The sequence below is a fragment of the Megalops cyprinoides genome, chromosome 6 (genome assembly GCF_013368585.1).
Source record: "Megalops cyprinoides isolate fMegCyp1 chromosome 6, fMegCyp1.pri, whole genome shotgun sequence".
Taxonomy (NCBI): domain Eukaryota; kingdom Metazoa; phylum Chordata; class Actinopteri; order Elopiformes; family Megalopidae; genus Megalops; species Megalops cyprinoides.
Genome location: NC_050588.1, coordinates 16,818,358 through 16,835,710, shown reverse-complemented (window position 1 = coordinate 16,835,710; position 17,353 = coordinate 16,818,358). Strand labels below are relative to the sequence as shown.

Genomic DNA, 17,353 nt, shown 5'->3' with positions numbered 1-17,353 from the left:
TGTGGTGTAGGTGTAGGTGTGCGAATGTGGGCAGGTGTGTGATAGTATTGGCAGGTAGTGAGTATCTGCGGAATGGAGTATAACTGTGATCACTCTGAGTTCAGTGCCCCCTTTGCAATAGTCAATATGATGGAGATACTGTGAAACTGAGGGGGCAGTTTCACCCTTACACTAGGTTCAGGATAATGTTGTCGCAGTGGTATTTCGGTGAGAACAGAGGAGTCAGGTATCCAGTTTAGGGCTTTATTTAACGTGTGTATGTGTGTGTGAGGTTTCATGGGCATAGACTCACACAACAACCCAACAGTCTGTCCCATGGAGTTCTTTGTCCCCAGTGCTTAACCCCACAGGAACTGGTTCAGCACTGAAGTGGAGGAAGTCACTATAACTTGTATAGTGTCCAAAATCCTTGGCTCTGTTGGGGTTGCTATTGGTAGCCAATGGATATGGAAAGGTCAGAGGGCAAATGGTGACCTGGGGACTGTCCTTGGGGGTGTGCATGTGCTTAGGGTTATGTGTGGGGGTGCTGCTGATAAGGGGGAGCAGCAGGACAGGTTTGGGCTGGTTTGAACTAGTTTATCAAAAAGGTCTGTGAGGGGTGGGGGTAGTGTGCACAAACTGAGATGGACAAAGGAATGTGGCCCTTTGTAACATACTGCGTTCCACTTGACATTTTGAATGGTGTACATGTCCTTGTCTTTGCGCAACATTTCATGCCGTTTTGTCAAATGCACTTTGTATTTGCACATTGGAAGTCACTCTGGATAAGACCATCTGTTAAATGGCAAAGTGTGTTTGTTATCTAATTTTATTTAGTACTATGCTACTCACAAGTAAAACTACCACAAAGTTCTTCCGAGTGGGCAATTTCCAGGTGGGGAAAAAGTCCATTTTGTGACTTACCGCTGTCCTCAGTAGAAAGAAACCAATTTCTTCCACTGAAGTGGGCTTCTGGTTTTTCCAGTTCAAACATGGGTTTCAGGGCTCTACCTACTCCTGGAGTACGCTCCTTAACTGTCTGAACCATTTTTAACACAATTAACAGTTTGACACAATTAACATGTTAACGCCACATGTGTGTGCTGGATCAGGAGTGATCAAATGGGTGAGTGCTTTTGCGTCTGCTTGTCTCTCTCCCTCAACCCCTTCTCTTATCACCCCCAGGCCCTTAAATATGTTTTAAATTACCAGTCAGGTATCACCAAATATAAAGTTAACTGCACCGTTATTAGGGGTAATGAAGTAGTACTTCAGTAGTAATTCATGTACTGAGCAAAGAAAAACAAAAAAAGGAAACTTTTGCCTACATTGTAGGGGTCGCTTAAGTTCTTCAAGTTCCCCTATTGAATGTGGGAAGGAAACAAATTAACAAAAGTTAATTTTCTCTCAGTCATTATTCCAGGCACAGTTCCTTCAATGAGGTTCTTCTCAGTTCAATCCAGGTGATGACAATAATGATTGACAGGACAGGTAAAACATTCTCAGCTTATGCTACACTGTAACAGAGACTAACGCATACGTACGCACATGCACGCACGCACACGCAAGTTAGGTGACTAGGGGATGCCACTGTAGAGAAGCTGGCCAACACTTCTCTCACAAACAAGTAGAAAAGAGCAACAGGTTAAAAGAGACCAATAATTTATTTTAAAATACAAACCAATGACAAAGAAACCAACCTATGCACAGCACCAGCAGGGACAAAGTGAGCCTCTTCCCTGCTTCCCAGCCACACCTGTATCCATCAGGCATCCATTAGTAGGCCTATTGGCCGATGAGCCACACCCATTTCCCTTACAAATTAACACAGGTGAACACAATGACAATGAGTGACAATTAACATTTAGGTTCAAGGGAGAGGTGGTGAAGACATTTTAGACATTTTAACTTAAGAGCTTTCTTCAAAAGTGCTTAATCACCCCCTATTAATGAATGATAGATGGTCCCTTGCAGGCTGGAAGCTGTGTAGTCTAAAGTTCAGACAGGCTTTTTACTAAAAATACTGCTGCTGGCCTGAGCCTCTGGAAAAGAGCGTGGCTTAGTCTGAATGAATGATGCTGTCAGACTGGTTTTGTGGATCAGTACAGTCTAGCAAGTTTTTGTGTTAATGAGAACAGGATAGTCTTTCATTTGCAAATTTATCAGGACTTCAGTCCTGCCCTGGAACTTATTAGTTTATTCACAGATGATGTTTCCATGTCTATGTTTTTAGTCGAATTGTACATTTGTTTCCGTTTGTTTCTGTGATTAGGGATACAGCTATCTCCTTATTTCCGTCAGTACGGAAATAGCTATTTCTGTGTTTCTGTGGTTGCAAGAAGGGGCAGAGAAAAACCATTATTTCAGCAGAAGATTTAAACATATAGATCCGAAATGACGGAGGCGCTGGCTGTCGGCTGCAGAGTTCAGCAGGAGGTGATGAATGAGCTTCTTCTGGATGAAGTGGCGGAGAAAACTAATGTTAAACCATCACTTACGAATAAATTAAGAGAATCGCTGAGGTAAGACCGGCGCAACCTGTCAATGTGCCACATTCACCATTTATACCTACGAGGGACTTTGTGCGTATAGTGCGCGCACGATCAATCTGGCGATTATTTTAAAAATCTGTTCTTTGCTGGAATTTGTTCGAACTATCTGATCGGTGCTATGTAGCTCCGTGCTGAAACCCTGTCAGATGACACTGCTGGTCAACCTGCAGACACTGTGGAAAGTTGCCTATAACCAGATCTTGCTGGGTGATGGAAAGCTCTATCGGTGTGCTAAAATGCCGGCGGATGCGTTTAGACACAGCAGATGGCGCGCTTTTGTACACAGCAGAGAGCGTGTTTAAGATCACGTTGGACTGCTGTGTCCTCCACTCTTTCGCCACCCGATGAATGGCAATAAGAAGACCTATGCCCGAATCGCTCCAGAGAGCAGGTCTACGTGTCAGCGTTGCATCGAATAAACTGAGTGTCTTTGAGTCAATGTATGTCTTATATATGACCGCGCACCTTTTAAACCCCTGGCTTAAATCTGTAAAGTCTACTCCCACATGCTATGTGTCGAATAAAATTTCATTCTTAGAAAAGATGACAAACTTTTACATAAAAAAAAAAGATTTAGGCCAAGATATGGGAGTACTTTCAAAGTCATGCTTATTTATGCCAGTGCTCTACTTATTTTGTTTTGATTTTTTTTTTTCTTGTATCCAAATTTCAGAATTGTTTACTTCTCTCCCTCCCTTTGAAAAACTGACATTTATTGTTGTTCATCTTTTTTTGAAACTGCACATTCTAACTTCTGAGTCGCGTGAATGGCCGATGCTGCCAAAAGGTTATAAGGAAGATATTTTCTCTGACTTGGAGATGTAGACTGTGTCTCCGTGTCAGCGAGACTCAGTGTTAGTGTGTCCCAGGTGCTCTGCTCCCATGCTGAAGCGCTTTGTGTTGGGGTACATTCCTGTTCTCTCCTGGCTGCCCCACTACTCCATCCGGGACTGTGCTGTGGGGGACCTGGTGTCTGGCCTTAGTGTGGGCATCATGCACCTGCCTCAGGGTGAGTCAGCACATTCTCCTGCTCTCTCTCTATCTCTATCGCTCTCTCCCTCTCTCTTTCTTCTGTTCTCTGTCGTTTGCACTCTTTCCGTTGCACTCTTGTGCACCGGCTAATAATAATATCTGTTTAATGTCAATAATAATGTCTAATAAGAAAATGCCACAAGAATAATATATGATAGTCGACAGCAAAAATATCTCTAAAATAATAATTAATTGAAATAAATGTAGAAGGATAATAAAAGGCTGGTAGCTAATGATACGATTAAGTTTAACATGTCTGTTTAATAATCTTGATCTGAGGACACTTAGGGTCATTGGTGTCATTAGAATTTGCCTACTTAATGCCCCTCAGGCTACTATATGTCGGGCAGCCAGTGCTGCGCTCAGTCCGTACCTTATTAAAACTGGCTTTTATTGCTGTTCATTTTGTTGTAATTGTGGCATGGATATTTTAAACGTTATATATCATTTAACTTAATATAAATTTAGGAGACGTGTGTGTGTGTATCTTAGGCATGGCATATGCCCTGCTGGCTGCAGTTCCCCCAGTGTTCGGTCTATACTCCTCTTTCTACCCCATTCTGGTCTACTTCATCTTTGGGACATCCCGTCACATCTCAGTGGGTGAGAATTTGCTCCTCTCCTGCAGCCTTTACATTACATTACATTACATAACTTTCATTTAGCAGATGCTCATACCCAGAGCGACTTCCAGCACAGTAGAACATAAGTATATCCATTCAACTTGAATGAGCAACGGTGTCAGATCAGGCTAACAACACTCCCAGACCACTGAGTTTGAGCATAACGCTATTCAAGCTCCACCCTAAATTAACTTGTGCAAACTGACTAGATAATGAAAGCCAAATATACTACCATAAATCAGTCACTAGATCACAGAATCCAAAACACATTACAATACTAAATGTAAAATAAACAGCAAGTACTACAAGTAGCAAGTGTTATGGGGTGGGGATTTGAGGTGGAACCAAGATGCAGCCAGAAGAGGTGAGTCTTCAGCCTGCGTTGGAAGATGGCCAGTGATTCCGCTGTCCTGTCCCCATTCCACCACTGAGGGACCATTACAGACAGGGATCGTGTTTGAGAGGGGCGACGCCGTAGGGATGGGGCAGACAGTTGCCTCTGGTCCATTCTGATGTCTGAGTGTCTGATCAACTGTCTGCATCTGCCTATATCTGTATCTGTCTCATTGTCTGTCTACTGCCCTCTTCCTGTTACACTGCATTTAAGTGTAGCTGCATGTTCCATTCAGGCTGGCAAATGCTGGCACACCAGCGTTCCCGCTCACATTTGGCTTCAAATATTCTAAATATGCAATATATAACTGCATCTGAACTATGTATTAATCACCACTGTTCACCACTAGCACACTTGTGAGACTCATTGATTATTCTACAAATTCATCTGCTCTGTGCATCAAAAATATCACATTCTTGTGTTTGCTGGCCCCTTGCAGTTATAGAATTAGTGATATAGTGGTATAGATATAAAAGTATTCCTATACTAACTATCTAGACTCTATCTATCTAGACCTGCACTTCTTGTCTGTGGTGAGGTATACCTGAGTGGCCAATGAAACACGTCATCGCTGTATGTCTCTGTTAGCCTGGGCAGCTACATCACTACTCTGCCTGTTATTGTGATCACTGCTCCACACTGATCACTGCTCAACAGTGCTGCCCTAAATGCTGCCCCACTCCCCCCACCCTCAGGTACTTACGCGGTGATGAGTGTAATGATTGGGGCTGTGACGGAACGATTGGCCCCGGACTCCGACTTCTTGGTGCTGCGCAATGACACAAACATGAGTGTGGTGGATGTGGTGTCTCGGGATGCTGAGAGGGTCAAAGTTGCTGCTGCTGTCACCTTCCTGTCTGGTCTCATTCAGGTGAACACAGTTATACCACGATGCACTGAGAGACAGTGACAAAGTGAGACAATGTACTGCGGATATGATGAAATGCTGACGTACTGAGATTGTGATACACTGATACATTTTGGTTCTGACGCACTAATACAGTGTGGCTCTTACACACTGATCCACTGTGACACTGACACACTGCTCTGATCCCCCTACTTCTGTATGCATTCCCCAAGTGTAGCCAAAGTGTTAAACTCATGAGGGAGCTGAAATCTGTGCAACCTTTTAATGATCTGCTCAAATTTTTTTTTTTTTTTAATTTGCCAACAATCCATGAATAAATGTAATCATGTTTGTGTGTATACATGTATGTATACAGATGTATGTGTTTGTGTGCATCCCTGTGTGCATGTGATTTTTTTCATGTATGTGTGTTTGTGCATGTGTGTATAGGTGCTGCTGAGTCTGATACATTTTGGCTTTGTGGTGACCTTTCTTTCGGAGCCCCTGGTTCGAGCATACACCACTGGAGCTGCCATCCATGTCATAGTCTCCCAGCTGAAATACACCTTTGGTATCTCCCCCCATCGCTACAGGGGCCCCCTTGCTCTGTTGTATGTGAGTACTGCAGTGCCCTTTCCCTGCTGTATTTGAGTACTGCAGCTCCCTTTCCCTGTTGTACGTGAGTACTGCAGCGCCCTCTTCCTGTTGTATTTGAGTACTGCAGTGCCCTCTCCCTGCTGTATGGGAACACTGCAGAACTGTCTCTGTGCTGTATGTTATAGAAATATTTTTTGACTCATTTTCTTGATGGTGATTGATTGATTTCATAGTTAAAAATATTTCTTTATGAACCCCTTCTCTGTCTTTCTCTCTTTCTCTGTCTCCAACTAATTCCCCAGACGGTGCATGAGTTGTGTTGCTTGCTGCCCGAGACAAACAATGCAACACTGATCATTAGTGCTGTGTCAATAATCGCACTGATTGCTGTGAAAGAACTCAACACCCTGCTCTTCTACAGGCTGCCCTTCCCTGTCCCAGTGGAGCTGCTAGCTGTGAGTGTGACTATTTCCACTAACTCCAACAAAATCCGAAAAACCTGGACAAGCACTTCATCAGATGGCTAAAAATATACTATACAAAACATTGAACAGCACCAATATCCTGCCCCACCCACCTCCAATGAAAGAAACATAAAAGAAAACCAGACTTTCTCCAGAAATGATGGCCATGAGATAGCACAGATAGCATTCCCGATACACTACTTCATCTGGTATATTCCCACTCCCTTGGCTAATTTGTTGTAAACATGTTAAACTCTAAGGTGCACTATGATGAAAACCTTTGTAGGCTCTGGATCTCATGATCCTCCAACCTGGATTTTGATCCTGTAGGTGATCCAAATTGCTCATTATGCCTGACCATACAAAAGTTAAGCAAAGAGAATCTGTATCACTGTTTAAATGAATATCTTGGTCCAAGTATGAAAGCCCCAAGAGAGAAAACCCCAACACTTTTTCAAGAGTTAAAGGAAGCATAAAACAGTGTTGTGCAAGTGTCTGTAATGTTGTCCACCACCCTTTTCCTGGTAGCTGTAGACAGGATGATTTGAACAGCCAGGCCTTCACAAACTGTCCTTGAGTGAATGGTGCATGGGCTAGAAGGCAGATCAGAGATGAGGTCCCCATCATTTTCCAGCACTGTTATATCATCAGCATAAGCTTTTTTGTGTCCAAATATGTTCATTGGTTTTGGCCATTTGAACAGCAACAAAGCAACCAAATGTTTGGACTGAAATAATTTGACTGGTAAATATTACATCATCAGCATAACCTGAGACAACAGTAGTGGAACTGAGGCTATATCTTAGCACACCAACCCCCTGCATACAGTTCCAGAGAGAACAAAGGAGAGAGTTCAATAACCAGGGTATATAGCTATCCCAACAATGGACATCCCTGCTGAATTCCCTTCCTCACTCACAATGGTTTGCTCAGCGTCCACACCCTCTAACCAAACAGGATACCCCAGCAAACAGGAACATCATGTATTACAAATTCTCCCAAAACTCCATACCATTCAAGGTATTGAACCTAAACATATACATATGATCAACCTGGTAAAATGCTTTTTCTTGATCTAAAGAACCAAGGCATAATTTGATCAGGACTTGACAGGTAAGACAGTATGTTTGGTCTTGATGTGATCAAAGTCAGGTGGGTCCTTAGTCTGTTAAATTCTTTGAAAAGGTATTTTAATCTGAACACAACAAAGCCACCAGCCCCCAGGTCTGTAGTGGACAGAGGTCCCCCTTCATAGGGAAAAGAGTTGAGTCAGCATGACAACAGCTAAGAGGAAATCCCCCCCATCTCATTGCAATGCAGCAAGACCTCACAAAATTTGTTGCAATGGGGCCCAAAAACTCCCACCCCTGGGGTCCAACCTGAGGCCGTCTGCTGAACAGCCTCTGTTAGCTCCAGCAGGATGACAGGAGTGTCCAGCTCACTCAATATAATGCTGGTGTTAATGTCATCCTGCATGACCAGAATGGACAACATGGTCATGGTCAACAATGATCCCATTAAAAGAATCCTCTAAATATGCTGCTTACCTACATTCAAAATTTATTGTTAAAATATTGATAACACCCTCTGACAGAAACATACATAGCAACTGGAAGTTCTGTTTGCTCAGAATCAGATACATCAAACAAGCTACCGATGACTAGATTCAGGAAATCAGTAATTTTATAATTGCACTGCAGATTGGCATTTCAGCAACTTATTGAGGGTATGGCATAAATACTTGGTGCTGCTGACATGTATTCAATAGTTTCATTTGGAACAGTAAGATGCAGAAATTAAGATATGTGCCAATGCTCACAGTTATAAATAGTTATTATGAATAGGGTTTTTTCCATTTCTTAGAAATTGTATGTGTTACTTATTTATGTTGTATATTCCACACCACATATTTCATATCTTAGGTTCAATTCTCTTATTTATAATATCACCACATCTGCAATATTATTACATTACATTATTGGCATTAAGCACAGGCTCTTATCCAGACCCGCTTACATAGGGTACAACTTGTTTTACATGTTACCTTTTCATACAACTGGATATTTAGGGAGGCAATTCTGAGTTAAGTACCTTGCCACTGTAGGGAATTGAACCGGCAACGTTTCAGTTATGAGTCCTGCTCCTTGCCACTATTCTACACTGCCGTCCCCAATAGTATGAATAAGAAAAGTGCATATAAACATGGCTCATGACTGATTCTGTCTATCATTTTCAAGTTCCTAAAATGGGCAGACTGGCCTTCTCTCATCCATACACTCTTAAATGTATTTCATATATGATACTCTTGTTTCTGCTCCCAGATCATCATTGCCACACTAATCTCCTGGTATTTCAGTCTGAACTCAACATACAAAGTGGATGTGGTGGGAGAGATCCCATCAGGGTGAGAAATTCATTCATGAGTATGTTTGTATATATATGTGTGTGTGTGTGTGACATAGAGGGGGGAGTGTGTGTTTTAAACAGCTCTCTGTTAACGTATTAAGATGTGTGTGTGTGTGTGTGTGTGTGTGTGTGTGTGTTAATATGTGAACATGTGTTTTTGTGAGTGTGTGTGTGTTAGTATGTGTGCTTATGTGATTGTGTGTGGCACTGTGTGTATGTGGGTGGGTTTGCATGTGTGGAGTGTGCATGTATGTTTGTGAATGAGTGGGTGTTTATGTAAGAATATGTGTGTGTGTGTGCGTGTGTGTGTGCGTGTGCGCCTGTGTCTGTGACTGTGTGTACATGTGCCAGTGAGTGTCTATGTGTGCACTAAAAGGTCCCTCCCTTGCATTTCTACAGCCTCCAGTCCCCAGGTTTGCCCTCTGTTTCAGTTTTTGGGAGTGTTTTTGGTGATGCTTTCGCTCTGTCTATCGTGGGCTACAGCATTTCCATCTCCATGGGCCGAATTTTTGCTCTGAAATACGATTACAAGGTGGATAGCAACCAGGTATGAAGGAGTGTGAACCCAGACGAGTGGGCCACTGTGAACGAAAGAAATTCTATGAACACGATTGGCTCTCTCTGCTAAAAGAGTTGTTGGTGTGTGTGTTGGTATTGTGATTGGTTGTAATTGATGTAGGAGTTGTTGCTCTGCGAGAAAGTGATTCGCTTTCCCTGCTGTAGGAGCTGCTGGCCTTGGGTCTCAGTAATGTGGTTGGGGGGATGTTTCACTGCTTCGCTATTAGCTGCTCAATGTCCCGCAGTCTGGTCCAGGAAAACAGTGGGGGCAAAACTCAGGTATGGCCTCCTGTATCTCTCTCTCTCCTTTTGGCTGTATAGAAGGATTCCTAAGTTTATTCTTCCTCTTTTATTGGGAAGATACATCATTTATTTGCATCCCTCAGACAATGTGTAAATTTGATTACAAGATTACCAGAATACTGTGGTAATAAACATGTAAGTGAGATATATTTTTCACAATGTTCTTGACACACAAGGGAGCATTTTTGTGTCCAAGTGCTTACTATAGGGAAATTTGGTACAAATAAGAAGTGCCATGAGCAACATACAGTGCATTTCCAAAGACATTACAGAATAAAATGTATGCATCAAACTGTTTGGTCCAATTTTGTCCCTGTCACCAATTTTTTGCATCCCTCAACCTGTCTCTCAAATTCAAAAAGAAATATTTATGGTTATGAAAATTTAAACATATATTCCTTTATAAAGTAAAGAAATGGGAAATAAAATAATACTTGCTGAACCTCTTCTCTGTGTTGTGGTGGTGGTGTGTGTGTGTCATTCCACAAGGCATTAGAAATGATTTTAACAATTCATCATGTGAAATTGAATAAGATGCCTTTTAAACTACATCTATAGACTCTCTCTAGATGGCAGGTGTTGTGTCAGCTCTGGTGATTCTGGTGATCCTATTGAAGATAGGAGAGCTCTTCCAGCAGCTGCCAAAGGTGTGTGCGTGTGTGTGTGTGCGTGTGTGCGTGCGTGTGTGCGTGTGTGTGTGTGTGTGTGCGTGTGTGTGTGTGTGTGTGTGCGTGTGTGTGCGTGTGTGTGCGTGTGTGTGCGTGTGTGTGCGTGTGTGCGCGTGTGTGTGTGCGTGTGTGTGTGCGTGTGTATGAGAATGTGTGTTCAGTTAAATGTGTAAGTGTATTTGTATGTGAGTGTGTGTTCATGTGTTTGTGTGAGTGTTAGTGTACGTGTGTGTGAGCTGTAGAAACTGTAGAGCTCTTAGGATTCAGTCTTTTTTTGCCCTCTCTCTCTCTCTCTCTCTTCATCTCTTTATCTCTTTCTCAGGCAATATTGGCAGCTGTGATCTATGTGAACCTGCAAGGGATGGTGAAGCAGTTTACTGATATCCCCACACTGTGGAGGAGGAACCGAGTGGACATGGTGAAGGAGGGGGAGTTGGTTGCGGGCGGCGGGTGGGGGGTCAGCAGGACATTGGGATGTTAGAGAGATGGGTGAGGGACAGGACATAGCCCCTTTCTCATTAAAGAATCACACTGAAGGAATGAAATTTGGAAGCCCTGGTGCTTCTCCACTTTCCAAAATGAAAACTTACACAGACTAAAGAAGCTTGCTATATTGACAACTTTACCCAGCTTAGAAAAAGACCATGCTGGACAGAGTGCAATGAAAGCACTGTCTATCATCAACCCAGAATGCAGGTAATTGAGGTATGTTCCAATTACAACTTCACTTGTGTTCAATGAATTGATGGCGCATTTTGTGACAGACATCATTTTGAGCTCTTCAGACCCTCAACATGAAAAACGAAGACAAACTATCTAGCTAGATGGCTAATCTTCTTGGAGCTGGAAAGGGCAAATTACAATGATTGCATGAAAAAAAATAAAGTGCATGGATGTCACTTAAGAGAGGATTTGATGTTGCTGGTGAAAATATAAACCTGCTAGCTAGTTAGCTGGCAAGATAAGCAAGCAGTGGTCCCAATAGATAGCTAACCTGCCATCACCACATTTCTGAAATGCATACATTTGTTTGGACATCTGTTATGCATACATGTTTAATCAGTTGGGAAAATATAAACTTGAATATGCATTTTTTGGAATTGCGAATCGCCCTGTAGGTGTGTTTCTGTTTTCTGTTGTTTTTATTTCTTTTTCTACTTTAAGTAATTTCACATGTAAAGCTGTGAGAGGTTACGCATTCTGAGATAGCTACCTTGCTATCAGCTGAATAAAGGTGTCTGCACTACCTAATACTGTTAACAGGCAATGGCAGTATTATGCAGCAGATATGCTCTTAGATGTCCCTTAGCCCCACTGTACCCTCTTGGGGGAGGGGCATGAGTGAGCCCACAGGATGAGGCTTCAACCCTCTCTCGTGGTCTTACTAGGAATTGGAAAAGACTGTGAAAAATGTCAGTGGGTCATTAACCCTACATCCTGGAAGTTCCAGTTTCTAAAAAACTGGTGCTGTAGCCTCATTACCCTCAATAGCAAAATGGTGCTTTTGAGGGTAATTATAGTGGACACAGGATGAAGTAATAGGTATTCATTGGCAAAGTGGACAATGGTGCCAGATCCTTAGAAGTGCTTGACTCTCTTTCTAGCTGGTGTGGATAGTGACCCTGATCTCCACACTTCTGCTCAACCCTGACCTGGGCCTGGTTGCCTCCATTGCCTTCGCTCTGCTCACAGTCATCTTCAGAACTCAAATGTGAGAATTACCTCCTAACCCTATTGTATACTCGCCATTACAATGTTCCTACTGACTAGTGTGATATTATTCACAAAGTCATTTGTTACCTCACCAATGTCACTCTGTGTCTTGGTTATCAGGCCACAGTACTCCATTTTAGGACAGGTTCAAGGAACTGATATCTACAAGCCTACAGAGGAGTACAATCGGGTAACCACAACAACAACACACTTACACATGCTCGTGTGCACACACGCACACACACACATACACAGTGAAAAACAAAAGAACACTAAGATACAAAAAGTGACACAGACAGAGGAAGACATAAAAACAGGAAGACCCAACAGCAACCAATACCACTAAACACAGGAAACATCAGCCTGAACCCCTGACCTCTTAGTTTCTAGTTCTTGACTTCTCAATTCCCACACACAAATGCCTCTCTGATATTTAACTCATACTCCCTAAACTCTCACCCCTATATTTCATCTCATGACCCTTAACAACTAAGATAACTAATGGCACTAGTTAGACCACTAACCTTTAACAATCAATAGAAGCCATCTAACCTCCCTCTAATGTATAACCCCTTACCCCTTTTTGGCTATGCTTTGTCCTCCAGGTGAAGCAGGTGCCAGGCTTATTGATTTTCCGCTCTTCTGCCACTCTCTACTTTGCCAATGCAGAGATGTACGCAGATGCCCTTGCACGGACGGTGAGCATAAACCATAAACCACAGTTTACTGCTCCATGCTCCAACTATTCTACAATAAATCATACTGTAGGGTACCTGTGCTGCATGTACAGTGCAATAGAAAAAAAAAATTCTCATGTTTAAAGTGGCACCATAAATAAAACTTTCCATACATATCTTAAATTAAATCACAAATCTCAACAGTCTCCACAATGAGACATACTGCAGTGCACATACTTTTAGTAGCTTAATACTACATTAGTACACTGGTAGAACAGGTGAAAAGTTCTGAGACTGCTGTCTGCTTTGTGGGCCCAGAGTGGGATTGATGTCACAGAGATCCTGTCACTAAAGAAGAAGCAGAAAGAGGATACACTGAGGAAGGAGAGGAAGGACGCTGCCAGAAATGAACATGAGATGGTGAGGAGTGTGTGTGTGTGTGTGTGTGTGTAGTGTGTAGTGTGTGTGTGTGAGTAGTGTGTGTGCAGTGTGTGTGAGTGTGTGTGTGTGTGTGTGTGTGTGTTTGACTGACTGTGTGTAAATGCTTGTGTGCACCTGCGTCACTGTTTTTAAACATTTTTTTAAAACTTATAACAGCCGGAGTAGCTCAGTGGTTAAGGTACTCGTTTTGAGTGCAAGCTGAGCTCTATTGCTTAGGTTCCATGTCATCAGCTGACAATGACCAGGAGCCCACAATGGGAGAACAAGTGTTCCGGCGGGGATAGGAGTGGGTATGTCAGTGGGAGTTGCTTGTCCTGCCACTCTTGATACACGTCAACGCAACCCAAACAGTTGTGTTGACGTATATCTGAGGAGTGCATGCACTATGCCCCAGACTCCCAAATGAGTCTCTTCTGAACTTCAGGGTGAGAAAATGTCCAATTAGCAATTCCAAAAGAGAGATACCTATAGGGGGAAAAAAGCAAAAACAAAAATTAAATTAGTCTTACATTAGATGTAATCAGATTTGATTTATAAATCATAAAGACTTAGTCTTAAATGTTATAATCCTGTGTGTGTCCTGTGGAAGCTATAGTCCTGTGTTTTCCCTGCAAAGGCTGTAAACCTGTGCTTTCCCTGTGGAAACTGCAGTCCTGGGTTTGACCTGTGCAGGCTGTAATTCTGTGTTTGACCTGTCGAAACAGCACTTCCCTGTTTGTCCTGTGCAGGCTGTAATCCTGTATTTGCCTTGTGCAGGAGCCGCAGTCACAGTCAGAGGGTAACACTGAGGTGAGAATGGGGGAGGGGCCTCAACCTGACCCCACCCCTCCACACACCATCATCTTGGACCTCAGTCCAGTAAACTTCCTGGACACTGCGGGAGTGAAGACACTGAGCAACGTGAGAGAAACTGTCCATCCATGTGTCTGTCAATCTCACTTCTGTCTGCTATCCCTCGGTTTGTTAGTTAGACTCCCTGTCACTCTTTCTGTCAATTTTTTTTTGTCTACAAGTCTGTCTTTCCTTGGTGCTATTTCAGATCCAGAAGGACTATGGGAAAATTGGTGTGGAGGTATTTCTAGCTGGGTGTCAGAGTGAGTATAATAATAATAATAATAATAATAATACATTTTGTGGGGTTTGCCTGTTGTTAATTAAACAGACTTAATTTTCTTATAAAAGGATATTTGATGAGACAAACAATTAAGAAGAGTTGTCCCTGCTGATGCTGTTCAGCACTTCTGCCCTTAACACACTGCATCATATAATGGGTAAAACAGATCTGACAAGTTTTTCAAATATTTATGCTTTCTCAATGTGACTATTTTATTGCCAACAGTTCAGTAGCTCAGTCCTTAATAAATTTATATTTATAACTAGATTCCTTCCATAACACAAGATAGATGTATGCTGGCAACAACAAAGCAGCATAAATATTTGGACCAACTGAATTCATGCTAACCCATGGGTAGTTAAAGCCAGACTAGTTGATGAATTTGAATACAATTAATAAATGCGTAAAACAATAACTGTAGTTGGGTAGGGAATATTATTTATTTTGCAAATAGCTGTATAAGGAAGCTATGTTTTATCTAATATTTCTTTGGTATGCAATACATCTTACTTATGTCTTCATCTTTTATTTATGTGTTAATCCTCCTGTGTGCATGTGTGTGTATGTGTGTGTATGTGTGTGTGTGTGTGTGTGTGTGTGTGTGTGCGTGTGTGTGTGTGTGTGTGTGTGTGTGTGCGTGTGTGTGTGTGTGTGTGTGTGTGTGTGTGTGTGTGTGTGTGTGAAGACTGTGTTATACAGAGTCTGGAGAGATGCGGATTCTTCAATGAAACGGTCACCAAGGCTCGGCTCTTCTCCTCGGTGCATGACGCTGTTCTGCACAGTCTGTCACTCCACTGACTCAGTGAGGAATCCTCATCTCATCTAATGCTCATTGATGTCTCAGCAACAAATACAGCACATTGAGACATACAGACCGACCAATTTCAGTGAAGAAACCAGATAAAAGCTTTAGCTTTCAAGCAGCATATTTATCCACATTATGTATTTACTTGCTGAATTTTTATTAGAGTCATACTATATCCTGCAACAGTATATAATCAATATAATTTTATACCCTCACTGTGAGGGCATGAATCTTTGAAATATGAATTCAAAAAATTAATCTGAAATCTGAAAATGATTTCTGAGGTCCTGGTCACAGATTAATGTTGCACTTGTTGACCTCAGTGGGCAGTTGTAAGAGTGTTACATAGTAAGGATGGATATGGTTTCCATATTTTATTGTTTAACTCAGTAAATCTTTTCTTTAATCAAATCATCTGCTTGCTGTGCTGTTATGTGGTAGCTTGTATTTGTAATTGTGTTTTGCAGTGTTGTCTACTGCTTGAGGATGTGAGATAATTGAGTGCAGTTCCTGCTCAAATTACACGCATGGTTTCTGCTATGAAATAGTCCTTGGGGAATAAAATGGTTTTATGGCAAATCAATCAGAAGTTCCATTTCTGTATTGTGTGTTAATTAGGAATAATTAGGAATAATTTCCTGTTTACATTCAATATGTTGCAGAAAAATCATGCCTAGTCTGCCTGGCGGTAACTAAAGTCACTGTATTAACAAGGAAGACCCCATCTTAGGGACAAGTAGAGAGTTCACACAGCACTCAGTGTAGGTGTATGAGTCTAAACAAAGAATAGCAGGATATATATGTACTTAGTAAACACCATCAAGGTTATACAAGGACAGTGATTTGCCTACCAAAGGGAAACAGATAATTAGACTTCTTTAATGAGGGAAAGCAGATTTTGCCACTGCTTCCTTGGTTCACATGGGAATGTATCCCATCCTTTCCATCCTGTAACTTTTCACAGAGCTCAGTAATTTAGCAGTTTGTCCTGTCCAGCATTTTCTCTTTTAATTGGAGTTAATTGGAGTTCAACAATCTTCCACTTCCACTTTGGAAAATATTCTACATTGATGCATCTAGAACCAATTTAAACAGCCTTGTTGACTCAATTGGAATACTCAATTCAACTCAACTCAATTTTTATAGAAGATTTTGTACAGAAAGACTCGCAAAGCAAGGGTACAAAAATACATCGAATAAAGTCAAAGGAACAACGGTGCACACAGAACACTGCAAACGACATCTGAACATGCGTCAGTAATCAGTGCTGTAATAACTAGCACCATCATGTTTAAACTAGTTAGGAATCAAAACTATTAAGTAGCTGAACAGCTGTTTAACTGTATCTATTGTGGAACTGTTCAAGGGCAACTATGATTTGATAAATAAAATATCTTTTATTTAGTGAGGGTCCTCCCTTTCATATGATATATTAAGCTTTATTTTATATACAGGACTGATTAAATGACTTCTTTTCTATTGTGGTCACCTACCATCTGAAAGCCATACCCTGACACATGCTGCATTTGGATGAGTAACCCCTATGGATTTCAAATGGAGGTTTTCTAGTACAGTGTGTAGACGAACCACACAACACACAATCCTGTCATCTGCACTTTTCAAAGGATGGCAGGAGATGGCCAATTACATTTCCTTTCATTATGTTACATTCGCTTAGCAGATGCTCTGATCCAGAGAGACATGGTCAGCTTACAGTTTCTACACGTTATCCAATTACATAGCAGGATTTTTACTGAGGCAATTTGGGTTAAGTACCTTTGCCAAGGTTAAGTACCAAGGATACAACAGCAGTGGTCCTTCTGGGAATCAAACCCTTTGGCTTAGAAGCCTGCCTTCTTGCTGCTATACCTATTTCTGTAAAAGGATATAGTAATGCCAACAGACCACAGCTTGGATGATGAATTAGTACATTCAATTTACAACAGTGACTGGGACCAGTGTGGTGTAATGGTTAAGTAAAAGATAACCCAACAGTTGCCTGTTCAAATCCCCAGTGGGGCACTGTTGTATCATTGAGCAGGGTTCCTAACCTGAACTGCTTGATTAAATATCCAGCTATATTGATGGAATGTAAAACTTGTAAGCAATGCAACCTGCTCTGGATAAGAGCATCTGCATTGCAGCTCTAATGTGATAATGTAATGAAAATGTTAATCCCT

At 41.8% G+C, this 17,353-nt stretch overlaps 1 protein-coding gene across 1 annotated transcript; it reads left to right on the top strand.

Moving 5' to 3' along the window:
- The first annotated feature begins 2,394 nt into the window (after positions 1-2,394).
- On the top strand, positions 2,395-15,166 carry LOC118778983 (solute carrier family 26 member 6-like). Its single transcript, XM_036530787.1, has 18 exons — positions 2,395-2,501; positions 3,401-3,540; positions 4,056-4,166; positions 5,276-5,451; positions 5,878-6,042; positions 6,327-6,479; positions 8,810-8,892; positions 9,294-9,441; positions 9,618-9,731; positions 10,325-10,402; positions 10,746-10,841; positions 12,028-12,134; positions 12,257-12,326; positions 12,742-12,834; positions 13,132-13,242; positions 14,011-14,154; positions 14,294-14,348; positions 15,054-15,166. Exons 1-18 carry the CDS (start codon positions 2,419-2,421, stop codon positions 15,164-15,166), a joined length of 2,040 nt encoding a protein of 679 aa, XP_036386680.1. The 5' UTR covers positions 2,395-2,418.
- The last annotated feature ends 2,187 nt before the right edge of the window (positions 15,167-17,353 follow it).

Bases quoted from the DNA above. Each gene is read 5' to 3' on its own strand.
- LOC118778983 (XM_036530787.1), top strand. From the start codon at position 2,419: ATGAATGAGCTTCTTCTGGATGAAGTGGCGGAGAAAACTAATGTTAAA. The intron at 8,893-9,293 runs GTGAGAAATTCA...GCATTTCTACAG, and splicing joins GTGGGAGAGATCCCATCAGG to CCTCCAGTCCCCAGGTTTGC. The intron at 14,155-14,293 runs GTGAGAGAAACT...GTGCTATTTCAG, and splicing joins GAGTGAAGACACTGAGCAAC to ATCCAGAAGGACTATGGGAA.